At 32.6% G+C, this 24,717-nt stretch overlaps 2 protein-coding genes and 1 long non-coding RNA gene across 3 annotated transcripts; 1 reads left to right on the forward strand and 2 right to left on the reverse strand.

Moving 5' to 3' along the window:
* Nucleotides 1-1,469: 1,469 nt before the first annotated feature.
* LOC114740521 (uncharacterized) lies at nt 1,470-23,552 on the reverse strand. Its single transcript, XR_003739693.1, has 4 exons — nt 23,538-23,552; nt 9,702-9,704; nt 1,977-2,754; nt 1,470-1,796 (listed from the first exon to the last, which is right to left on the reverse strand). It is a non-coding gene; the product is annotated as an uncharacterized LOC114740521 (long non-coding RNA).
* On the reverse strand, nt 3,410-6,788 carry LOC114740519 (pentatricopeptide repeat-containing protein At2g22070). Its single transcript, XM_028928680.1, has 2 exons — nt 6,387-6,788; nt 3,410-5,666 (listed from the first exon to the last, which is right to left on the reverse strand). The coding sequence occupies exon 2, from the start codon at nt 5,520-5,522 to the stop codon at nt 3,663-3,665; it is 1,860 nt and encodes a 619-aa protein (XP_028784513.1). The 5' UTR covers nt 5,523-5,666; nt 6,387-6,788; the 3' UTR covers nt 3,410-3,662.
* LOC114740520 (protein BPS1, chloroplastic-like) lies at nt 15,239-16,613 on the forward strand. Its single transcript, XM_028928681.1, has one exon. The coding sequence runs from the start codon at nt 15,359-15,361 to the stop codon at nt 16,307-16,309; it is 951 nt and encodes a 316-aa protein (XP_028784514.1). The 5' UTR covers nt 15,239-15,358; the 3' UTR covers nt 16,310-16,613.
* Nucleotides 23,553-24,717: the final 1,165 nt, after the last annotated feature.

Below are 24,717 nucleotides of genomic sequence, written 5' to 3' on the forward strand. Positions count from 1 at the left end.
TTAGTATATTAGTATATAATCGTGTTAATATAGGTCGACTAACTAGATATGTTTTCATTTTAATGATAACTAATAATAATATGGTTTATTATAGATTTTATGTTTTATATTTCTATGTACAAGTTAATTATATATATAGACAAAGGTTAATAAACGTTCACTGGGTTTTATGAATAGGGATCAACATAAAATTTTGTAAACTGTATATATTTAATTATTACTTTTTTAATCATAGAGATTAAACTGAAAATTGAATCAAATCATTAAGCTTCTTCTAAAAGGAAATTTAAATATATGAAAATTAAATTTCTCGTTTCTTGAGATGGTCTTATAGACTTGATCAACAAAAGAATGGAATTAATTAAGTTGGGTGGCTATAATTAGCAGCATGGACAATAGGAAGCGTCTCGGAGGGTTCCTCATTGCAATTTTTGTTGACTACTAAAAATATTCTAATGCTTGAAAATCGCAAACCAAACAGAAATAACTAATTATGCTACAATATCGTTCTTTCATAAATTAAGAATTAGTTCGTGTGTGTCGTATATAGTTTTTTTTCTTCAAACTATTCTATTAACAAATCATTAATATCGTCTCAAACCATCGCATTAAAAAAAAAAGGGATTTTAAGTTATATAAATTAAAATAATACTTTTTAATTATGATGTGGTATAATATTCTGATTTGAAGTGAAAACTGATTATAGTGTAACACCTTCCCTTGTTAATGTTAGCTCTGCCACTTGTCACGGTGGCTTAGTTGTTAATGTTAGCACCATCATTCATTGATGGTGATGCACATGATAGGAAAATGAACAATTAATTGTAAGTTATTAAATCGCAACGCCATGAAAAATACAAACCCAAACATATTTGACAAACTAGTGTAAAGTTTGAGATAGTATCATACAAAGTCTATGGGAAAATTTTTTGATGTAAAGGTATGATAGAATCTCATTTGCTTAAATAATATATCACCTCAGTTCCTAATTATAAGAGCTAATTAACTAATTTAAGGAGATTAAGAAAAGAAGTTAAGTTAGTTATCTATAATACATGTGTTGTCCTTTCTAAAATATCCTTGCTAATCAAGTGTATTGGCTAAAACTATCATTGTTAGAATGACTATTTTGGAAAAAAAATACATAAATATTAGAGACAACGTGAATTGAGGTCTTATATTTATGACCAAAATAAAAATCAAACAAGATCTTATATTAAAAACCGAAGGTAATATTTTGCATATAATGCCGTCATAATATAATAGTCTTCTATTAAGTTAGTTGTCACTTGTGCTTCCTTGCTTATCAATGGTTGTATTTTAACTAATCAATGAATGTATTCTCATTTGTTATTTTCCTATTGCTAACAATATCATACAAAATTTTGTTCAAACCTTGAAAAACGTAATATAAATTTATACGTCATGCTATAACATATAATATATAATTTCCTTGGAAGCGCCATAAATCTCATTGCAACCTCATAGCTTCACTCAAGGATTTAATTTCATTCATAAATAACAACAAGAAGAACAATGTACATTTGCTTGCAAATAAGATACAGATGAGATCATTACTAGTTACCAAAGAGACCATTTCCAAGTTAGGCATAGTAGTTACATTATAAAACATATTTTCACTTTTATAATTTGCACATCTATCTTTTTAGGTTGCCCATGTAACTTGCTCATTAATATCTTCCTCTTCCTCAATATACTTTTCCAAGTTTGTACCATCGTCTCGTGGAAGCATGACAGATCAGCTTAATTCTCTTCACAAACCATCTTGAAAAGTACTGCACAACAAAAAGTTAAGAATTATGCTTCTTAGAATGAGTACACTAAAACAAGCTTGAAACTAGATTAAACATTTGACAATTACTTATTGCAAGATACTTGTTCACACTAACAATAAATAATGAACAAACGATTGCTTAACATTCTCTACAACTATGATCCCCAACAACAACTCTTACCTTCTTATTATGTGACACGTGACTGGAAGGTTTCACCGTAGAATGGACACCACACACAATAATTTGACACTGATGATCGAAATACCTGATAGGGGCTACCAGCAATAGCTTCAACAACTACTAAACAGCCAGCATATCCCACAGCATGTCAACATCTAATTTATATGAAACATGGGGGAAAAAAAAGGAAAATCCGAAAAGAAAAGAAATTTTTTTGTTTAAGTGTACAAGTGAAAATCCAGTTGAATCAATTTCGTCTCTTCGTTTTGAAAAGTAAGAGAGAAAAGACAAAATCTAAGATAGAGATAGTCCTTGTTAAACGCTTAAACCCATATAGACTAGAAAATATTATCAGAACAACTTCTACAAAAATCTAAGCTAGAAAACCAAATTGCAGATATAGGACGATAACTGCAGCATTCATATAAATTTAAGATATGCAAATAGCAATCGGTAGAGGATTATGCAGGGAAGAGAAAAAGAACTGCATAGGTTTCAGAAAATGAGAGAAAGAGAAAGAGGCAAACATGCCTTTATAGTTGAAACCGTTTGCTTGCAAAAAGCGTTGTCACAACCGAGAAATTCATCAGAGAATACAAGGCGGTAGCATCAGAGCTAATAAAAGACCCATCCATAGTTAGGGATTAATGGAGATGAAGGTTTATGAAGCTTACCTCATGCTTAGAAGCCATTTTCTACAACTTACAAGGAGGATAAGGAGAAGCCATGAGAGCCCTTGTTCTTCGTTTTCTTCCTCTCACTCTTTGATTGGGTTTTCCTACAGATTCGTTGGATAGAGAAATCATTGCATATAAATAACTTAATACACACGCGCGCGCACACAAAATAAGCCGGAGAGGGCAGTAGAAAAAGTAAGGAAAAAAGGGCATGAGTTTAATAATCAAAAGTTTATATCAAGACTCAAGAGGAAGACAAGAAAGGAACAGAGAGATATGAGCAAGAGGCAATAATAATCCTCATGCAACGGATACCCAAACATACTCTTAATATGATAACATATTCACATAATCCCCATGCAACGAATATTCAAACATACTCTGAGATCATAACATATTGGCATCAAATTTTCCTTTTTCTCATTTGGAGCAGTTTCCCAAGTAATAAGAATTGTGCTTGTCAAATTTACCCCAGCTAATAAAATATTTTGATTATCCCCCCCCCCAATCTAAAATAGTTTAATTTTTAAAATTTTAAATATAAATTTCTATATATATTTAAATGCCATGTACCTTGAAAATGTTAGCCTTCTAATTTATATTTCGATCGCACCCACGATAATCTCCACAAAATGAACCCCCGTCCTTAAAAAGATAAAACGTTTGCATGTCTAACAATTTCCCATTGCCCATTGTAGAAGAGAAGTATACCTGATAAAATTATAACAATAAGGAACATATCATCTGGAGGCTCTCCCAATTCCAATTGGTGAATTAAGGGCAGAGTTAATGACTCCAAAGACAAACTGCGAGTGTTTCACGGTGATGACCAATAAGTACTTCCCTTGTTCCTCATCTATATCCTGCATGACCAATCAGACACAAGGGATTATACCAATTTCTTTAATCTTCCAATTAAAGAATCCCCACATGAGAGAGAGGGAGAGTCCATCCTTGTATTCTGTGGGGACCTATCTCGGATGACAAAGGTGTGGCTTTGATCCTCTAGCTACAACCAAGATTGACCAGGATGCTTCTTGACACCTCTATGATGCATTAAACTCCTTACCCTAGCAACCTCATCCCATCCACGGTTATCAGCACACATATTTGACGACAAAATAAAAGCTCCTGTATCAAAAGGTGCAACTTGAAGTAGGATCTCAGAAACCCACTTTCCCATTTCAACGTTTTTATGAAGTTGGCAAGAAGATAAAAGAGATTTCCATACAGAACTGAGGTGAGAGATATCATGTTCAAAGATAAACTTCTTAGCCTCAAGTAAGCACCCTGCTCGACCATAAAGATCAACCATACAAGTTAAGTGTTCGGGTCCTGGGTCAATGCAATAAACATCTTTCATCATCTCAAAATATCTACGTCCTTCTTCAAGCAGGCCTTTGTGGCTGCATGCATTTAAAACCCCTAAGAAGGTAACCTCATTCGGGGTAATATCCAAATTCATCATTTCTTCAAAAAGACAAATCGCCTGCCTCCCTTTGCCATGCAATGCATAACCAAACATCATTGAGGTCCACAAAACAACACTTGGATCATTGATTTGTTCGAAAATCATAATAGCATCAACCAACCTTCCAGATTTAGAATACATATCAATTAGAGATGAACCCACGTAAGCATCTATTCCATGTCCAACTTTCTGAATGTAGGTGTGAATCTGCAGACCAACATCCAGAATTCCGATGCTGGAACAAGCAGAAATAACACTTGTGATGGTCCTAATGTCAACTGTAACTAGTTCGCGAACCATAATCTTAAATAATTTTAAACCTTCTGCATAATTGCCATTAGAAACACAGCCAGAAACCATTGAACTCCATGAAACCATTTCAGCCACTGGTTCATTGCAAGAAACTTTAGACATTTGTGATTTTAGAAAATTCAAGGGTATTTCTCTGAGGATTAGAGATGCTTTATCCATTCTTGAACATTTGCAATACATTTCTACAAGTGAACTCCTTATAAAACCATCTCCATTAATACCAAATTTTAAAACACGCCCATGAAGTTGTCTACCCAGCTGCAAAAGGAATAAGGAAGAAGCCAACGTAAGAGCTATAGAGAAAGTGACTGCAGAGAATTGAATTCCACTATCCACCATATAATGAAGTTGTTCCAACGCATATCTTTTATAACCACATTGCATCAGTCCATCTATGACTGTATTCCAACTTACAACATCCTTGTAAGGAAAATTTCTGAATAAGTTGAGAGATTTCTCCACATCTCCAGTTTGCATATATGCACCAATCATTATATTCCGTGACACAACATCTCTCTCTTCCATCAAATTGAATAATTTGTTTGCATATTGAAAATCTCTGCATTTCAAATAAAAATCAAGCATAGTATTATGCAGCACAACATCTCCATCAATGCCATTTAGCAGCATCCATGCATGGATTGCCTTGCCGAGCCAGAGATTGTTTCCAATGGAGCAACACTTGAAGATACTGGATAATGTATACTGATTTGGAGCTATAGATGCTACCAGCATATCTCTGAAAAGGGTAAATACCATAAGGGAAGAGCCCAATCGAGCATAACCTGATATGAGAATGGACCATGTTTGGGTGTCTTTGAGGAGAATTTCATCAAACAGCTTATGAGCGCTATCCAAATTGTTGGATTTAAGATAAAGAGTCAAAAGAAAATTGGCTGACTGAGAAGCTTGAAGAGAAGCATTCCTGACAGCCACAGCATGAAGAGCATCAACTGGCGGTGCATTGGCGAAGTGGGGGAGGGACAATGAGTGGTGCCAACAGGACAGAGATGATGGAGTAATTAGATGCTTGAAAGAGGAAAGAAAAAGTGAACGAGAAACCATACATAGCAATATCATTCTCATTTCACAGTGGCCAATACCTCACTCATCTCACTCCATTCTAGACCACTGAAGGCATCTACATCCATAATAAGCAATGGCTTCCATGTGAAGGCATGAGAAAAATGCCACCATACAAAACTTCATGTCATATGCAGGACCTGCAATCTGAACAAGAAAAACTGCTCAAAAGCTACAAATAGTCACAAAAATAAAGAGGTTAACTAAAAGGAGTGTCATATCAGTGGATATCATACAAACAGTAAAGCATTGCCAATAAAACAACTGATAATGGTTGTTCAAAGGTTCGTTTATTAAACATGACAAAAAAATGAAAAATACCAGTAAATAAAAGAAATTTACAATTTTTCAGAAATTATGAAGAACGTGCATGTCTCTATAATTTTATCTGTAGAAAATATGACAACCAAAAGAAGTTTAGCCAGAACAAGCCACTCAGAGAAGGAAACATAGCTAATCACAGAGGCAAATAGCATGACACTAGAGCCAACAGTTTACTGCAGCCAGATGTCTGCATGTAAAACTGTCACTTAAAGACATGCTAAGCAGGCACAATTGATGCATATGATGTATCCCTATAATTAGATGGTTTTCTATATCTAATCTTGGGCTTTTAGCATGAATATGGGGTTGAAGTGTGCTAATTAGGAGTGTGTGCTTAAGAGTTTTGTGAGAATTAATGGATTTATTGATAAAATCAGTGTTAAGTTTTATACTTTCAATTTAACAATCAAGCATCCCAGCAACAACACATCAACTAACACTTGTATGATACAACATCTTTGGCACATGAGCACTTCTACTCCCTCCTAAAATTTCGAACAACCTTCCCCCCTCAAATTTGGAACTTCCAGATCCGAACCTTACCCACACAACTTCCACAGTCATCCATTCCAACGGCAACAACAATTATATAGAGATTGAGATTGAGGGATTGGGACGAGGAAGAGATGAGAGGTCGACAGCATCAACTAACTGAGATTCATGAGCTCACGGCCGACCGTGGCATCAAGCAGAGACAGAGCAAGGCGAGCCGCCGCGTGCATGACGTGTGGCGTGCCGACGACAGTAAGAGCAAGGCGCGAGGGCGCCCTGGGAGGTGAGATTGAGGTCTGAGGGGACTGGCGAGAGCGCCGAGAGCCGGAGATGGAGGGCCGAGCCGCTGATGACGCCGAGACACAGAGACACAGAGCCACAGAGCAGAGTCACGATCACGAAGGTGAGTTTGAGAATGAGGGTGCGAGAGCAAGAGTGAGCCTAACCCCGTGTTTGGTTGGATTTTTCCGGGGGGAGGGCAAGGAAGTGGAGGGAAAAAAAGGATGGAAGGATTTTTCATTTTTTTTAGAGAAAAGTAATCTGTATTAGTCTCTTTTTTTTATCTGTAATCTGTATTAGTCTGATTAATTTGCCGAAATTATTTTTTTTAATATTTCAATTTTACTCACCCTTCTTTCTATTTGTCTTCATCGTTCATGGTTCTTCTATTTGTCACTCTTCTGTTTATGATTCTTTTGCTTGGTACTCTTTTAGGTAAATGCATTAACAAAGGAAATTGTTTGGATAGAATTAGACTCTTAGATACCGTTTAATACGAAGCATTAAATATGAGGGATGGAAATTAGAATTGAAATTGAAAAAATCTATTAAAAGAGTGTTTAGCATGAGGGATTGCTTATTACGTGAGATTAGACAAACCTATGTATGTGGGATTGAGGAATACCATGGGGGAAAGTAGTATTCCCCAATCCTACTTCTATGGGTTTGTCTAATCTCATATAATAAGCAATTACTCATACTAAAAACTTTTTAATGAATTTTTTTAATTATAATTTTAGTCCATATCCCTCATTTTCAATGTTTCGTACCAAACAGGACCTCAAAGTCTTAGTTCCAACTTTGTTGAATCCTTAATCCCTAAGGAGTCTTGATCAATGTTGAACTAACCTCCATGGCAACAACCTCTTCTTCTTGGTGGAGAACTTCAACAAGCTTGAAGGAATATATTCACTGCTCTATTTTGAATCTCCATAGAATCAGAACTAGCAAATTATATGGTTATACTCTAGCCGGCATTTTGATAAGCCGACAAAATATTAATCCTAACCTACCATCAACCAGCGAATTCGTATTATCAGCTCTATTCCATAGAGGAAAAGATGTCATAATACTATTATATAAAATGAAAAATGAAAGATGATTTAAAATTATTGTGAATATCTATGAAGTCCTTCAAAATTAAACAGAAGTCATAAGTAAGCCTATGATGTTAGGTCTAAAGGAGATTATAAGCGAAGAGCATCTAAATAATATGCAACTTCTGCTTCTTGCATAACTAACGCAAAAAATAGTATTTATAGTGATATTTTGCACTAGTCTCACCATAGTATTAAAACTAAGTCGAGTCAGTCAATAAAATCAATAAACTAGTGAACTGATTTGATTGAAACTTCTGCACAATGATTGGATTGAATGTTATATTTTTCCTCCCTTTATAAACCTAAAACGGCATCATTTTAGGTTAAGGGGTGTTTGGTGATATCCCAATAATCACTTTTCAGACACTTTTCTACAAATCGGAGAAATTCTTTCACATATTTAACTCGTATACCGTAAAAGCATTCTGAAATTATGGTTTTGATCTTACTCAAACTCTTTAAAACATAGTTGTTTAGCTGTCACAAAAAAAAAGTTGTTTTATCATTATGTGTGTTTTATGCATATACTAATATTTTTGTATATCTTAATTGTAATTAATTAACTTCAATTTAATTATAGTTAGATCAATAACTCTTAAATCACTGCCTCACCAGTTTATAACTGGCATGATTTTCCTATAATGCATAATAAATACATCTGGTTATTAATTCTTAAATACCAAGAGAAGATGATGTTTTCATAAATTTTAAATAAAAGATTAAAAAAAACAAATCAGAGTCAACTTTCAGAAGATCCTACCGGGTTTAGGTAATGGTTGTTACCACTTACCGGGATGCTACAATGAAGTGCAAAGAATCTTAGACTATTCTTTGGCGGGCCTTTTTATTGGGTTTTTGTGGGAAGAAACGCACACAAGTTTAACAACGGATTCAGCTCTGTACCCAAAAAAATAAAACAAGGGATTCAGTTTAGTTAGTGATGAGCACCAAATGTCATCCGTCCAAATTTAAATGGACGGTTTAGATTTAATATAATTTCTTTTTCATGTTCTTAATAGTTTAATATTTTAATATCTATAGGAATTAACATAAAGACTATCCCTTACCCGTTAGTTTTTTTAATTAAAAATTAATTTTTTATTTAAAAACCATTTTCTCGGGTTCGAAATATAAACATCAAAACTTTGAAAGAACTTGTTTTTTTAAGCTATAATTTAGATTTATCTCATCATTTAATATACTGTTTTATTTTTATACTTAATTAATTATATGTCTTTCTCATATATTTTTTCACTCATTCTCTTTTCTATTTACCCTCTCTATAAATAAAAGTGTTTTAAAAAAAAATAAGTTGCATTATTTACATATATATTGTATTTAATTAATTTTAACTAACCTTTTAAGTCACATAAATCAATTATTTGATGCTTATATTTTGAAACAGAGCTAGTATTAGTTAAAATTTTTAAATCTAGACTGTTTGAACTGTATTAAGACAATGTAAATCTTATCTCATCGAATCAATCAAGACACTGATAAGTATCTAAAATCTAAAAATGGCATCTAAATTGCCATCCATGGTCAGAACTCCACTCTTCCTCTCTACACGTAATTAAGTTTTTGGTATTATATGACGTGCTGAAGTAGATTGTTTATTCAATATATTAATAAAAATAAACAACTTATTACATATACCTAAATGTTTATTATCCTTTTTGAAAAAATGTTAAATACCCCAAATAAAATCAACAGAAGTGCAAAAATGGTACATTTTCAGGCCAAAAACAAAAACTAAAACCAGCGTTACATCTTTTATTTATTTTATAAATCTAAAAATGAATTATAATAATAAAAAAATAAATTATGCCTTCATAATTGATAATGGGTAAGTAAGTGTGAACACAAGTTAATGAAGAGGGTAAGTACACGCATGGTGTGTCGTTGACTTACATTGTCGTTTTGTGTGTTGTTAGTGCGTTTGGCTATATTAATGTCGTTTCTTGAAGGTGTTCCGTTCCCAGCATACCTTCTTTTATTTTCTTTTTAAAAACACAATTTAGATTTTAAAAATAAAAATATTAATATTTCAAATTTTAATGAAATCAAATGATAATCGTCATTTAAAAATATTGCTTTTGTAAAATAATTAATTAAACAAATATATTCATTCAGTGAAACTATGCCATTTAGCTATTAGAATCTGAATATAGTTTCAATAGTTGGATTAATTTTAATATAATTTCAAAAACACAATTACCAATTAGATTCATTCTGATCTAATGATTAGCATTGCATATGGAGAGAAGCTTAACCCTATTTGGTATGAGGGAATTGGAGGAAATGGGAGAGGAGGAATTTTTTTTAATCAATAAATTTTTAAAAAAGGGATTGGGCTCATCCACAATCCAAAGACAAGGTACCTAATACTTGATCCATTGGGATCTGTCCCTATGAGCACGGAAGCATGACAAGCAAGCCTTTTTTTTTTCCCTAACCCATAATAGGAATCTCCTAGCTTCACTACGTTGTGATGATGCCTCTCCCAGTGTCGCGACTAGAGCCACAATAAAGTGGCGCTCCACAGGATCGAATCCCCTCTTTTTGGTGAGAGAGTCTGATCCCTTTGCCAGCTGAACCCACGAACGAGAGGTGAGAAGGAAAAATTTTAATGAGCTCAATATAAGAAATTAGAAATGTAGGGTTATAAAATGTTGATAAAATAATATGTAAGATAAAAAATAAAAAAAATTAATTAAGATTTTTTTAATCCTACTTCTTCAATTTTTTAAACCAAACTTATTAAAATTTTCTCTCCCCTCCATTTCTCTCATACCCAACTAAACTGACCCAGAAACAATGTTGGGAAAGGATTTAGATTTGCTTGCATGCCAGCGAATATGAAACATTAATTAAATCACCCTTATATTGAATATTCTTATTTTTAATGTTTCACATCATTATCTCCATTAATGAAAGGTAAAACAATCTAAACAAAATTGTTAATACATTATTAAAATCCTTAAAAGTTAAGAATATTTGAATTTTGATTCGATAGAACTAAATTCCAAAATTCCTATAATTTTTTTGACTTGATTAAACTCAATTTCTTAACTTTAATTCAATACTATTTGATCACCATAGTTGTAAATATTTGAAATATCCGTCCCTATATTTTAGAAAATAAAATTATAAGGATTAAAGTTATTTCTTAAAACTTAGTGACTAGTATTTTAAATCATAAAATACTCAAAACTATGTAAATTGAGTTATATCAAATTAAAGCTTGATGACTGAACTTCAATTGAATCACAATTATAAAATTTTTTTTGTATCAAGTGAAAATTAAAGGATTAAGTTATCAGATGACAAATGATTAATCTTTTCAAATAAATATTGTAAATACAAAATACTTTTCTGATATTATATATAAGACTTTTTTTATATTATATTAAGATAGGAGGAGCATATTATATTAGGGACGCATGAAACATGATGTGTGAGCCCATGGTTTGTTAGCTTGAGGTGGAAGGCGGTGCGTGCAAGCTCAAGATGGACCCAGCCAACCCCGAAAGGAAGAGAAAAAGCCTAAAAGGGGGCTTCACGTAAAAGCTGACGTCAAACTCAAGCATAGATACCAAAGAAGCACCCAATGGGAGTTGGGTTTTACTGTCACCAACTAAAATTTGAATTCTTATTAAAAAAAAAGGTTAAAGTGCATCCAGTACCTCCAAGTATTTTGTCAGGTGCACCCAGTAGCCTAAAGTAATTTATGGTGTAATTTTACCCTCAAAGTAATTAAAATGATGCACTGGTATCCCATGCTAACAGATATGTTACTTTGACCGTTAAATTGATGAGTCAGCATAAGTTTGACCAAAATAATCTGACGTGGCATGTCTAATAAGCAGGTGATGTGGAATTTTTTTCGGGGTTAAGGTACATCCAGCACCCCAAGTATTTTTTCAGGTACACCCAGTGGCCTAAAGTAATTTATGGTGCAATTTTGCCCTCAAAGTAATAAAAATGGTGCACCGGTATCCTATGCTAATAGATCTGTTACTTTGACTGTGAAATTGATGAGTCAGCACAAGTTTGACCAAAATAATCTGACCTGGCATGTCTAATAAGCAGGTGATGTGGAATTTTTTTTGTCTGCCACTGCTTTGTTTTCTCTGTTCAGTAAATGTTCCCTTCGGCTCTTGGAATTTTTTTCAGAGTAAGAAATTTTTTCAGAGATACTCCTCTGGTCCTATTTATAGGGTAGAGAGAGAAGATATTTTTTGGTCCTATTTATAAGGCACTGAGAGAAATTTTTTGTATGGATGTACAAATTTACCCCTCATTTATTATTGTATTGACTTTGTTTATATGATGTATAATGTATATTAAATAGGGATAAAGTTGAAAAGTTATTAAAATTTAAATGAGAGTTAATGAAATTTAAGGTTTTCCTTGGTCTGTGTGAAACATGCTGGAAGTGCCTTATAAATAGGATCAGAAGAGTAATATTCAGACAAAACAATGGAATTAACAAGAAAAGCCATGTCACCTGCTTATTAGACATGTCAGGTTAGATTATTTTGGTCAAACTTGTGCTGACTCATCAATTTCACAGTCAAAGTAACAAATATATTAGCATAGGATACCGGTGCACCATTTTAATTACTTTGAGGGCAAAATTGCACCATAAATTACTTTAGGCCACTGGGTGTACCTGGAAAAATACTTGGGGGTGCTGGATGCACCTTAACCCCGAAAAAATTCCACATCACCTGCTTATTAGACATGCCACGTCAGATTATTTTGGTCAAACTTGTGCTGAATTATCAATTTAACGGTCAAAGTAACATATCTATTAGCATGGAATACCGGTGCACCATTTTAATTACTTTGAGGGAAAAATTGCATCATAAATTACTTTAGGCCATTGGGTGCATCTGGGAAAATACTTGGGGGTGCTGGGTGCACCTTAACCCTTAAAAAAATACTTAGATTTAGTATCTGATAATTTTTTAAATAGGATTGTTTAAAAAAAAAAACTGAAAAAACGATTCCACAACTCAACTTAGCAACTCGGGTTAGATTTATTTAAAAAAGTTAGTTTTTTGTAAGTTGAATTAATATTTAGATTTTTATTAAGAGAAGTGTCTGTTTGGTAAAAAAATTCCACAACTCAATTTGGCATCTACTACCTCTCCAGCTCATAAATATGGTCCCACTGTCTTCTTTATTGAGTTCCGATTACCAACCGTGGGCTTGTTTAGATTAGCATCAGTGGAAGTGAATTTTATTTTAAGCGATTTATGTAATTAAAGTTGGGGCAAAAATAAGGATAATTTGATTAACGGTTGGATTTTTTTTTAAAAAAGTCAGTTGGGTCTTTTAAAGTAATTTTAATTTTATATTTTAGAGTGATTTCAGCTTTTGTAAAAATATATACATTTTAATTAATAATAAATTTAACTAATTTTTTTTAATCTGTATAAATTAATAGTCTAAGTCTAACTTCTATATTATTAAGAGAGTATTATTTTTGTTTTAGTAATATACTCTTTATTTTGACAATAAAAAATAACGTATAGTCAGTACATTGAAATTGCAAGCAATGTATGGAGAATATTTAATTTGCAGACTTGATTTTACGTCATACAGATTTTATAATCTGTATAATATATTATGGATATTAGTATATTGCAAAGTCAATATACACCGGTTTATTACTCAACTAAAATTTAAATCAATCTTGCTGCGCAATTTTCTGAACGGCGTGACAAGTCTAAAGCTGAAGCTCCTGAACCAGTTATAATAAGTGATTATTTGTTACGTATCAACCAGCCAAGCCCAAAAAAGATATGCATTACATTAACATTAACTTGTCGGTTCATACCAACGGGGTTGGGTCTAACGAAAGGGACTAGTCTTTTATAATGTGATGAATCAAGGTTCGAATCCCCACTGAGAGATGTACCTACATTTAGTACCCGACAGTACCTCGAATAGGATTGCCTCCAATAAAAAAATACGGAGACCTATGTTTTGGGGGGAAAAAAAACTTGTCGGTTCATTTAATTTTAAATTAATCAAATAAATAATGTAATCATTTATTTAATTCTTTTATAAAGCGCGTAAGCCCCACACTTTTCAATTAAAATATTTTTTTCATAAAGTGATGTCTAGCACCTTCGTATTATTTTCTAATTGTATCATGAATTTTAATTTTATTTATGATGCATTCATCTTTTAACACTTTAACCTTATTTATAATATATTTTAGGATGTTAAATTATAAATAATATTAAGGTGCTGGGTGTAATTAGGAAAAAAAAATCAGTAAGCGCTAATGTACTGAGAAAATAACACTAATGCATGTTGAATACTAATAAGAAATAAAATTAGGGTACTGAATATAATTTTATCTTTTTTTTTTCCCACTCAAGAAAGTAGCTCACAAACATAATGTTCATGGGGGGGGAAAGATGCTCTAACGCTTCTTTGCTTTTTCAAGCTTCACTATATATTTATTGAGTCATATTCTATAACATTCATAGAAATCCTTAATGTAGACGTAAGAGAAGAAAAAGAATCAATAATAATAATAATAATAATAATAATAATAATAATAATAATAATAATAATAACAAACCCACATATATTAAATTTCTGTTTAAGTCAAATTGTTCTGCTTCCCTCTCAAGCTACCAGTAATAATGTATTAAATTTCTTAATACCTAAGTCCAGGAGTAAAGCTGGAGTATATTTGGGAGCACATGGTATCTTTTGAGCTATGTAGAATATTTTAGTTGGGTATGTGTTGACATGGAGAATAAGAAAATTTAATAAATGCTTAAATAATTAACTTAAGTAATTATTTTAGTATTTATTGTCTTATCATGAAAAAAATGGAAAATGAAATAAATCTCTTTTTCGCTGCTAATATTGAATAATGGTAATATAATAATAAATTTCAAAGTGATAGTTTTTTTTTAAAAAAGTATTTCAAGGTGTTAGTTACCCACACGTATTGGAAGCCATTTATAAATTAACAAGTGATGAATAATATGTATACTATTCCTGTAAGCAAATGTGAGGGACAAAAAATGTAAAGGTATGTCTTCTTAGTGATTTAGCTCCAATGTTGTTAACCTAAGAAAAACATGATATTGAGATTTTAAATACTGATAAAACATTCTTAATTACTAATATATTCAGTTTAATTTTTGAAATAATAATTTTTAAAAAAATTATCATTTGAAACTAATGATTTCAGGGTTATTAAACCAAAGAGACATTTTTTTTAAAGTTAAAAGGCAAAACAAAAATTTTATATAAAATTAAAAGACTAAATATGCATTTTTGAGGAAAAAAATACCGAGAGAATAATTAAAAGTAATTTTTTCCGTCAAGAATAAAATAAAAATGTATTGAATTGAACACTGAATTTCCTTAGCCAACTAATATTGAATTTTTTTTGCCAGCAACTAATATTGAATAATGATAATAATATAATAATAGAAGAAGAAGAAGGGCACGTTATAAAATTGAGATTTAAGAGTGTGCCTAGAAGCTAAAACCAAACATTCAAAATTTCAAACCTTGACTGAGAAATTCAAGTTGTCAAACAACTTAATCCGAATTTCCCAACTATTATTATAATCATCACAGCTTCCTTTCGCTGATCGTTCGATGGTACTCTTGGCTGCTCAGAAATTTTCGAAGAAACTGGAGGATCACAACAATCACACTCATCATGATCATCACCATCATCATCAATCACACCACTTTTCATCTTCCCTTCAAGATTTTCGATCCATAGCTTCCAATTCCATTTCCCAATTACCTCAATCTGAAATCCTCTCCCTCTCATGGATCCACAAGTTCTTTGGCCTCTTACCCTCAATCAACAGGGCTTTCGCTAAGCTTCTGGTGGATATCGATTATCCCATGAGCTCATGGGATTCTGAATCGGTCCAATTGTTTCTCCGGTATAGCGTGAATTTGCTTGATCTTTTCAATTCGATTTCTTCTTGTCTTTCTCACCTCAGTCAGGCTCGGATGTCCCTGTCTCATGGATTGAGTCTCCTGGAGAATTCGCCCTCCTCGGCGATGAAACATCTGAAATCGATTCCGCCTGGTTGTTTCAACCTTAGTTTCGATGAAGATACGAAGGCGGAGGATCGCGAGGCCAAGGATTGCTCAGGTAAGCAAATGGTTGTTCATGAAGCTGTAAATGAATTGAAGAGGATTGTGTTCTGGGTATGTGGGATTTTCTTGTCTGGCTTATGCAGCGAATGGAAACCCTACTTGGAGATGAGAAAAATTACAGGTGGTTTTGATGATTCTTCAGTTTTCACGCTTGATTCCAGAATCAACGAACTGATGCTGTTAGAGAAAATGCCTGTGTTGAAAGAGATTGAAGAGATCAATGGTTCTGTGGCTAATCTTCTTGCTGCTTCAGATGCTGAGAAACTTGATGCATCCATGGGATTGCAGAAAGAACTTCATGTGTTGGAGAAACTCATGGACGATGTGAGCGAGGAGGTGGATGAATTGTTTGGCAGCGTTATGACTCAGAGAAATGAGTTAATCGATTGCTTTAGAATAACCACCACACAAACCCAGAAATCCACCGCTTGATCTGTATTTATGTTCTTGGTTTGTTTGACTCTCATATAAGCTCGTTGTAAATTCTGAATCTTATTGATTTGTTTGCACAGCAATGTCTAAGTATATAGAATAGTTTCAGATTCTATTTGGAATGATAGATTCAAATTTGCTGTAATAGCAGACAATATTTCAGCCACTAGTGTAAGTTCATTCCCCTGTTCTTTTTCTTCTCTTGGACTGTTTGTTTGGATGGAATCGAGAAGAACAGCAGAATTCGTGATCGTTTCTAGTGTACCTTACAAAGATGAATGATTAAACTTGCTATTTTATATTAGTCATGGATGTGGAGAATTGTAGTGGCTTGAATAATTTTTTGGCATCAAGTGTTTCAGATTTTAAGGCTTTTTTTTTCCTTGATATTATTTGATTTAAAGGTGTACAACACTTGGTTTGGCTAGTTGGGATTAACATAATACAACTTGTTGTAAATTAATACAAGGAAAAATTTCGAACCGCAGATAGGAATTAATGTCAAACAGCCCCCCGAAAAACCTAAAATTTCACTGCAGGATCAAATGACCAAACTGAAATTAATTTAAGAAAATAAAAGACATCCTTGTCCCTTAAACTGTGACTCTGAAGCTCTTCCTCCTCTCTCTTTTAAAACTGTCGATAACCCAACCTTTCCTTTCTTTCACTCTTTGGAAAATCTAGATCTTTCGCTGTCTTCATTGTTCCTGTAAGAAGAGCCTTCACCATCACTACTGTTCTAATTCTGAATCTAAAGTTTTGAACCTTATAATACTGAAAAATCCAGATCTTTCGCTGTCTCCACTGTTCTGGTTTGGGTTGTTCTGAAGTTCTGAACCTTATAATACTGCAAAATCCTTCTCTATTTCTTCTATTGTAGATTTTATGGGTTTGGTTTGGATTGTTCTGAAATTCTTAATCAATGAGAAATTTTTTTACTACTCAGATTTAATATAAAATTATATAAGGGGGTTGATTTTAGATTCACACCGTTGAAGATTGAGAGTACGTCTTCCATTTCCTATCATGCATGAATTGTATTATAAATTTGCAAATTCCACTTTTTCAGAACAAATGGTGATTGATGCTAAACTTGGATTTTTGTTGTGAATTCGCGAATTCCTATTGGAAATGTATACTGTATTTAATTATTGAAAATTGATTGAAACTAATACTTAAATGATGTGCAGAAGCGTATCATATATGACTAGCAATAGTGAAAAGCAATTATTTGGCATCTTTCATGCGGGAGGCGAATCAATGAAGACCTTAGAAAGCAAAATGATATATGAAGTACTACATTAAAATTGGCTGGCAACTATGTAAATGCAGAACAAATTAATCCACTTGCAAATAGATGTATTTATATTGTTAATGGGTGTATCTATATTGCAAATGTCCTAATTCTACTTGTGAACCTTCACTCTCAGACTTGTGAATTGTTCTATTCAATTTTATGAATGAAATAAATCCACTTGCAAATAGATGTATTTATATTGTTAATGGGCGTAATTGCATCCCAAGTTTTCTAATTCCACTTGTGAACTATCACTCAAATACTTGTGAATTGTTGTGTTTATAAATTAAATAAATTCACTTGCAAATAAACATATTTCTATTGTTAATGGGCGTATCCGTGTTGCAAATTGTTTAATTTCACTTGTAAATGATTCCTCTTAGGCTTGTGAATTATTTTCATCTTCTTCAATTCAACTAGTTTACTTGTAAATAGACGTGTTCTTATTATTAATATATGTATCTTTCTTGTAAATTTTATAATTTCAGTTGTCAATATGATAGCCACATTTCTAAAACATGAAGCTGTTAAGCAATGTATCCTTGCAGCAAATTCTCTAATTTCATTTGTCAGTAGTACATCATATACTTGTAAACTAGTGGGGATAAGCAGAAGATTAGAATTAATTGACATGAAATATACTTATGATATATATTCCCCGAACCTGAAATTGTACAAATTCTCTATACACAAATTTGAACATATTCTAATTTGAACACATTCTAAAGTAGTTTAAATTACATCTTAGATAGAAATATAACAATTGCTATGTCATCACTTTTTTGTTGTTGTGTCTTTATTGGTTGAAGCAGTTTCACAACAGCGTTGACTTCGTATTTTTTCTATAAGTAATGAGCTACCACAACAACTCAGACTTTAGTACAGTGTATTGCTCCTATAGCACAAAGATAAGAACCATTAATACATTCATACAGGTGCAACAATAAAAACTCAATAATTAATGAGCTAATAAATATTTAATTCCACTGCCGCTAGCCATATATGATACGTTGCTGCACATCATTCAAGTATTAGTTTCAATCAATTTTTAATAATTAAACACAGTATATATTTGCAACAGGAATTTGTGAATTTATTAACAAAAATACAAGTTTTCACAGCACCAAATCACTATTTTTTCTAGAGATGTGGAATTTGCAAGTTCATAATACAATTCATAATGGGAAATGGAAGACTTACTCTCAATCTTCAACAGTGTGAATCTAAAATCAACCCACTGTATAATTTTATCTTAAATCTGAGTAGTAAAAAAATTTCTCACTGATTTAGAATTTCAGAACAACGCAAACTAAACCCATAAAATCTACAATCAAAGAAATGGAGAAGGATTTTGCAGTATTATAAGGTTCAGAACTTCAGAACAACCCAAACCAGAACAGTGAAGACAATGAAAGATCTAGATTTTTCAGTATTATAAGGTTCAGAACTTCGGATTCAAAATTAGAATAGTAGTGACGGTGAAGGCTCTTCTTACCAAAACAATGAAGACAACGAAAGATCTGGATTTTTCATAGAGTGAGAGAGAGGAAAGGTTGGGTTATCGACAGTTTTAAGAGAGAGAGGACGAAGAGCTTCAGAGTTACAGTTTGAGGGGCAAGAATGTCTTTTCCTTTCTTAAATTAATTTCAGTTTGGTCCTTTGGTCTTGCAGTGAAATTTCAGATTTGTTTTAGGGGTTGTTTGATATTAATTTCCATCAGCGATCCTTAATCGAAAATTTCCCTTAATACAAAGGAAGTTTACTTGTTGAAACCCTCATAATTTGTGCATCCGTATCCACCATTTTGGCCTAATACATGGATGTCTATATGCTAACATTCATCATCATGTTGTGAGGGATTGATTCTTTTCATTAAACTCATATATAGATTTCTTTTTATTTTTCATACATGAATGTTAAAAAGCATGGATGCTTTTGACATTCATATGCTCTATAATGATCAAATATTTTGGAGTGTATAATTTCAGGATATGACAATGCAAATTGGATGTATTTCTTTTTACGTTAGGCAATTTGACATTTGAAAATATGCCAGACATGCCTTCTTTTTTGCCGTCTAAAATGTGAATGAAGGTGTGATGTGCATACTCACTAAATTGATGATTTTATCAAAGTAGTTGGTTGAGTCATGACATGACGTTGGTTTTATTAACCGTGTTTTGTGCATGTAATCACACGAAAGACATTTTTGAGTGATGACTATTGATAAGAGTTGTTAAATAAACATTAATAGATACAAAGATTCAATAGTAGAAGATTGGTCACTTCGTCAATTCATGACAAAATATTCATAGGCAAGCAATTCAATAACCATCACAGTCACCTAAAAACAGAGGAAGAAAGAAAATTAAAATGATGACAATAAAAAAAATCAGGGAAAATTTCACTGTAGGACCGCAGAAGACAATTAATATCAAAGAGCCTCCAAAACTTTCTGAAACCTCACTGCAGGACCAAGGGACCAATCTGATATTAATTTTTAAAGTGAGATTACAATAATATCCCTCCCTTTTTATTTTATTAAAAAATAAATATTTATCGGAGTTACTGTTCCGGCCACCGGCGCTCAGGTGGCCGCCGTTGGGGTCCGGTCACCGGTGGCCGAAACAGTAACTCCGGCGGGACCTCCGGTGGCCGGAGTTTTTTTGTTTAAAACAAAGTGGCCAATGGAGGGTTTGAACCCAGGACCCCTTGGCACACCAAAAGATTTGTAACCACCAAGCCAAGCAACCCATTCAATCATAATATGCAAATAAAACTATATATAACAAAATAAACGCAACAGTCCAAATGTATGTGAACAAGTGAAATTAGACGATTTACAAGTGGAATTCAGAAATTTGCAACAAAAATTAGGCAATTTACAAATAACATAATAGAAGTCATAACCCAAAATGCAAGTGCAAATGAGCAAGTAAAATTTGAAGATTTGCAATAAAAGTTTATGGATTTACAACCCAAATTTGGCAAACACAAGAAAATTTACAACCCAAAATGTAAGTGTTTGAGTGTAAGTGAACAAGTGAAATTAGACAATTTACAAGTGTAATTCAGCAATTTACAACAAAAATTAGACAATTTACAAATAACATAATAGAAGTCATAACCCCAAATGCAAGTGTTTAAGTGCAAATGAGCAAGTGAAATTTAAAGATTTACAATAAAATTTTATGGATTTACAACCCAAATTTGATAAACACAAGAGAATTCACAACCCAAAATGTAAGTGTTTGACTGTAAGTGAAAAAGTGAAATTAGACGATTTACAAGTGGAATTCAGCAATTTACAACAAAAATTAGGCAATTTACAAATAACATAATAGAAGTCATAACCCCAAATGCAAGTGTTTAAGTGCAAATGAGCAAGTGAAATTGTCGAATTTCACTTGCAAATCTATAAAATTTTGTTGTAAATATTCAAATTTCACTTGCTCATTTGCACTTAAACACTTGCATTTGGGGTTATGACTTCTATTATGTTATTTGTAAATTGTCTAATTTTTGTTGTAAATTGCTGAATTATACTTGTAAATCGTCTAATTTCACTTGTTCACTTACACTCAAACACTTACATTTTGGGTTGTAAATTCTCTTGTGTTTGCCAAATTTGGGTTGTAAATCCATAAACTTTTATTGCAAATCTTCAAATTTTACTTGCTCATTTGCACTTGCATTTTGGGTTATGACTTCTATTATGTTATTTGTAAATTGCCTAATTTTTGTTGCAAATTTCTGAATTCCACTTGTAAATCGTCTAATTTCACTTGTTCACATACATTTGGACTGTTGCGTTTATTTTGTTATATATAGTTTTATTTGCATATTATGATTGAATGGGTTGCTTGGCTTGGTGGTTACAAGTCTTTTGGTGTGCCAAGGGGTCCTGGGTTCAAACCCTCCCTTGGCCATTTTGTTTTAAACAAAAAAACTCCGGCCACCGGAGGTCCCGTCGGAGTTACTGTTCCGGCCACCGGTGACCGGACCCCGACGGCGGCCACCTGAGCGCCGGTGGTCGGACCTCCGACCTCCGGTGGCCGGAACAGTAACTCTGATAAATATTTATTTTTTAATAAAATAAAAAGGGAGGGGTATTATTGTAATCTCACTCTAAAAATTAATATCAGATTGGTCCCTTGGTCCTGCAGTGAGATTTCAGAAAGTTTTGGGGGCTCTTTGATATTAATTGTCTTCTGCGGTCCTACAGTGAAATTTTCCCAAAAAATTAACATAGCAGAATAAATTCTAAGGTTGGTAGTTATTATAGTTTAATAGGTGATCTTGGCATCCATATCATCAATTTTGGCCAAATATTTTAGGATGTAACGTTGTGAATTATATGAATGCATTTTTATGCTAGGAAATTTGACATTTGAAAATACGCACGGAAAAAAAAAAAAAAAAAAACTCTTCTCTCTTACCATCCAAAATTTGAACGAAGACGTGGTGGCGTAAGTGCTCACCAAGTTGATACTTTTATCCAGGTAGTTGGTTAAGTTGTGACATCAAATCTCGGCTTTATAAACAGTGTTCTGTCTATGTAATCACATGGAAGCCGTTGTGACTTGTGAGGAGAGTTTGCATATATACTACCTCTTTTTTTAGTATAAAATGTTGTTTTGTTTTTATTTTTATTCTAAATAAAAGACTCTAATTATTTAATCTTTTATATTTATATATATTTTAAAAATAATTATTCTAACAATGATAATTCTAACTAAGACATTTGATTAGTAAAGATATTTTAAGAAAGATAAAACTTATTTATGATAAATAACTAATTTAACTTTTTTTTAATCTACTCTAGTTAGCCAAATAACTCTTATATTTAAAGCCAAATATATATATATATATATATATATATATATATATATGTAACATTAGGTGGAAAGAGCTATTAAAGACATGTTAATACATGTATAGGGTTCACAATAGGAGGTTAGACATTTGGCCAATTCATGGCAGAATATTCACCATAGCCAAGTACCCTGATGACAATAATCACAAGTTACTTAGGGGTGTTTGGTAACCCTCAAAAATGTTTTTAAAAAATACTTTTCCCCAAAACAAGACAAACTCCTCTATATATTTACTTCGTAAACCGTAAGAATACTTTTGAAATAATCATTTGGTTTCCATTCAAAGACTTCTAAAAACAAAAGAAAGAAAGAAAATTAAAATGATGACAATAAAATAAATAATGAACGTATCAAATCAAATCAAAATAAATTCTAAAATTAGTAATAGCATAGTGTTATACCTTAAGATGTTAGCATGAAAAAGCTCGATCACCATGTATTTATTTCCCTTCCGTTTAACCTGATATAATTCAATTTTAGAATTCTAAAATTACTGGTTTTAATTGTTTATTCAACTACTTTGAGTCTCGTTTGTTGCACTTATTCTGACAAATGCAATTTGTTAGAGATTTTATACCATATATAAATATAAATTAGCAATAATAATTGCTTTTCACAAGATATTTAAAATTAATCTGATTAGATTGTATTCTAAACATTAATTTGTGTGAGTTGTAAGGAACCTCATATGATTACGAAAATAGTTATATATTTGCGAAAATGATTAAAAAAAGAATTGGAAATTGGGAAATGCCCAAAAAAAGGCTAATATTTCATAATGCCTATGATAGGTAAGGATCCCAAAATGAGATTTTCAAATTTAAGTTAAAAACGCAAAAACGCTTCTTATTTAGGGAAAAAAAATCTCTCAAACCCCTTGCTGCTGACTAGGGGTGCACATAGAGCTAGGCCCCTGCTCGATGCCCAACCCGAAGTAACAGCTGCCTGTAGAAGCCTTAATCATTTTGGGTTGGGCATGAGGGGGTTTCGTTGCCCAAAAAGTGATGCCTTGCCCATGTCATGGAAAAAAATTCCATCCATACCTAAAAATTACATTTTATAATTTTATATTTTAATACATTGAAATCATCCAAAAATAATCCAAAATAAGTCTTAACAATTATCGAATTAAATAAGATCAACAATCCATTTAAAGCAAGACAATCTCAATGTTATAATTGAAGCTTTGAAATTCAAACGGTTTGCATCAATTTCCACAAGTTCCAGAAAAAGATAGAATGCCTAAAAAAAAAGAAATAAAAATAACTATAAGTTTAACATATTAGAAAGTAAACTATAAAAAAAACAAATTTACTTCTAAATTTTAAATGATGCACCGATACACCTTACCAACATGGCTAGTCATACTTATAAATTGACCATTCAATCACCAAAAGCCATTAAATTCTCCTCTCTAGGTGTAGTAGCATCTAGGAAAAATAAATAAATAAAACAATTACATTACAAGTTATGAAGTAATATATATATATATATATATATATAGGTTTAGGGGGAAAAAAGATTACTAGCAAGTTGAAGGACATTTCTTGTCTCATCAAAATTATCAAACTCGCAAAACTTGTCAACAAATTCATACATTGATTGCCCAGATTGTAGCTAGTCTTGGCTATAAATTAGCGCTTCCGTCATTTTAGGAGATAAAGAGCTCCTATAATGATCAACCACACGTCCTCCATTGCTAAAGGTAAACTCAGAAGCCACTGTAGAAATTGGTATAGCCAATACACCTCGTGCCATGTGAGAGAGAATTTTATATTTTTCTAAATTAGCTTTCCACCATAACAATATGTCAAACTCAACTGCAGAAGGGATTTCATCTCTCGAGTCAGTTGCTATATATCTATCTAACTCAGTTTGAGGATCCATTGAGGTTCTTTGTTTCATAGATTCTAACTACTTATGACCTGGATCCTCTTCACCACCACCATCATCATCATCATCAAAAGAAGGCAATGAAGTTGCACCTGTTGTCCTTGTGGAGATAGTCTCTGATTCAATAGAAACCCTAGCATAGTATTCATTAAACAACCAATATAAACAATGTTTGACCCTCTCCTTCATAATTAAACATATTTCAGGATCAGCATAAAGAAGATCAAACATATGATTCACATATGCTAGTTCATATCAAGGGTCCAAAATGATAGCCACAAAAAGTAATGGATTCATATTGTCTACTTGATCCCAACACTTGTCATACGTCACCTGCATGC

This window comes from Neltuma alba, unplaced genomic scaffold (genome assembly GCF_004799145.2).
Source record: "Neltuma alba isolate B1F8T4 unplaced genomic scaffold, ASM479914v2 tig00003167_pilon, whole genome shotgun sequence".
Classification (NCBI taxonomy): Eukaryota; Viridiplantae; Streptophyta; class Magnoliopsida; order Fabales; family Fabaceae; genus Neltuma; species Neltuma alba.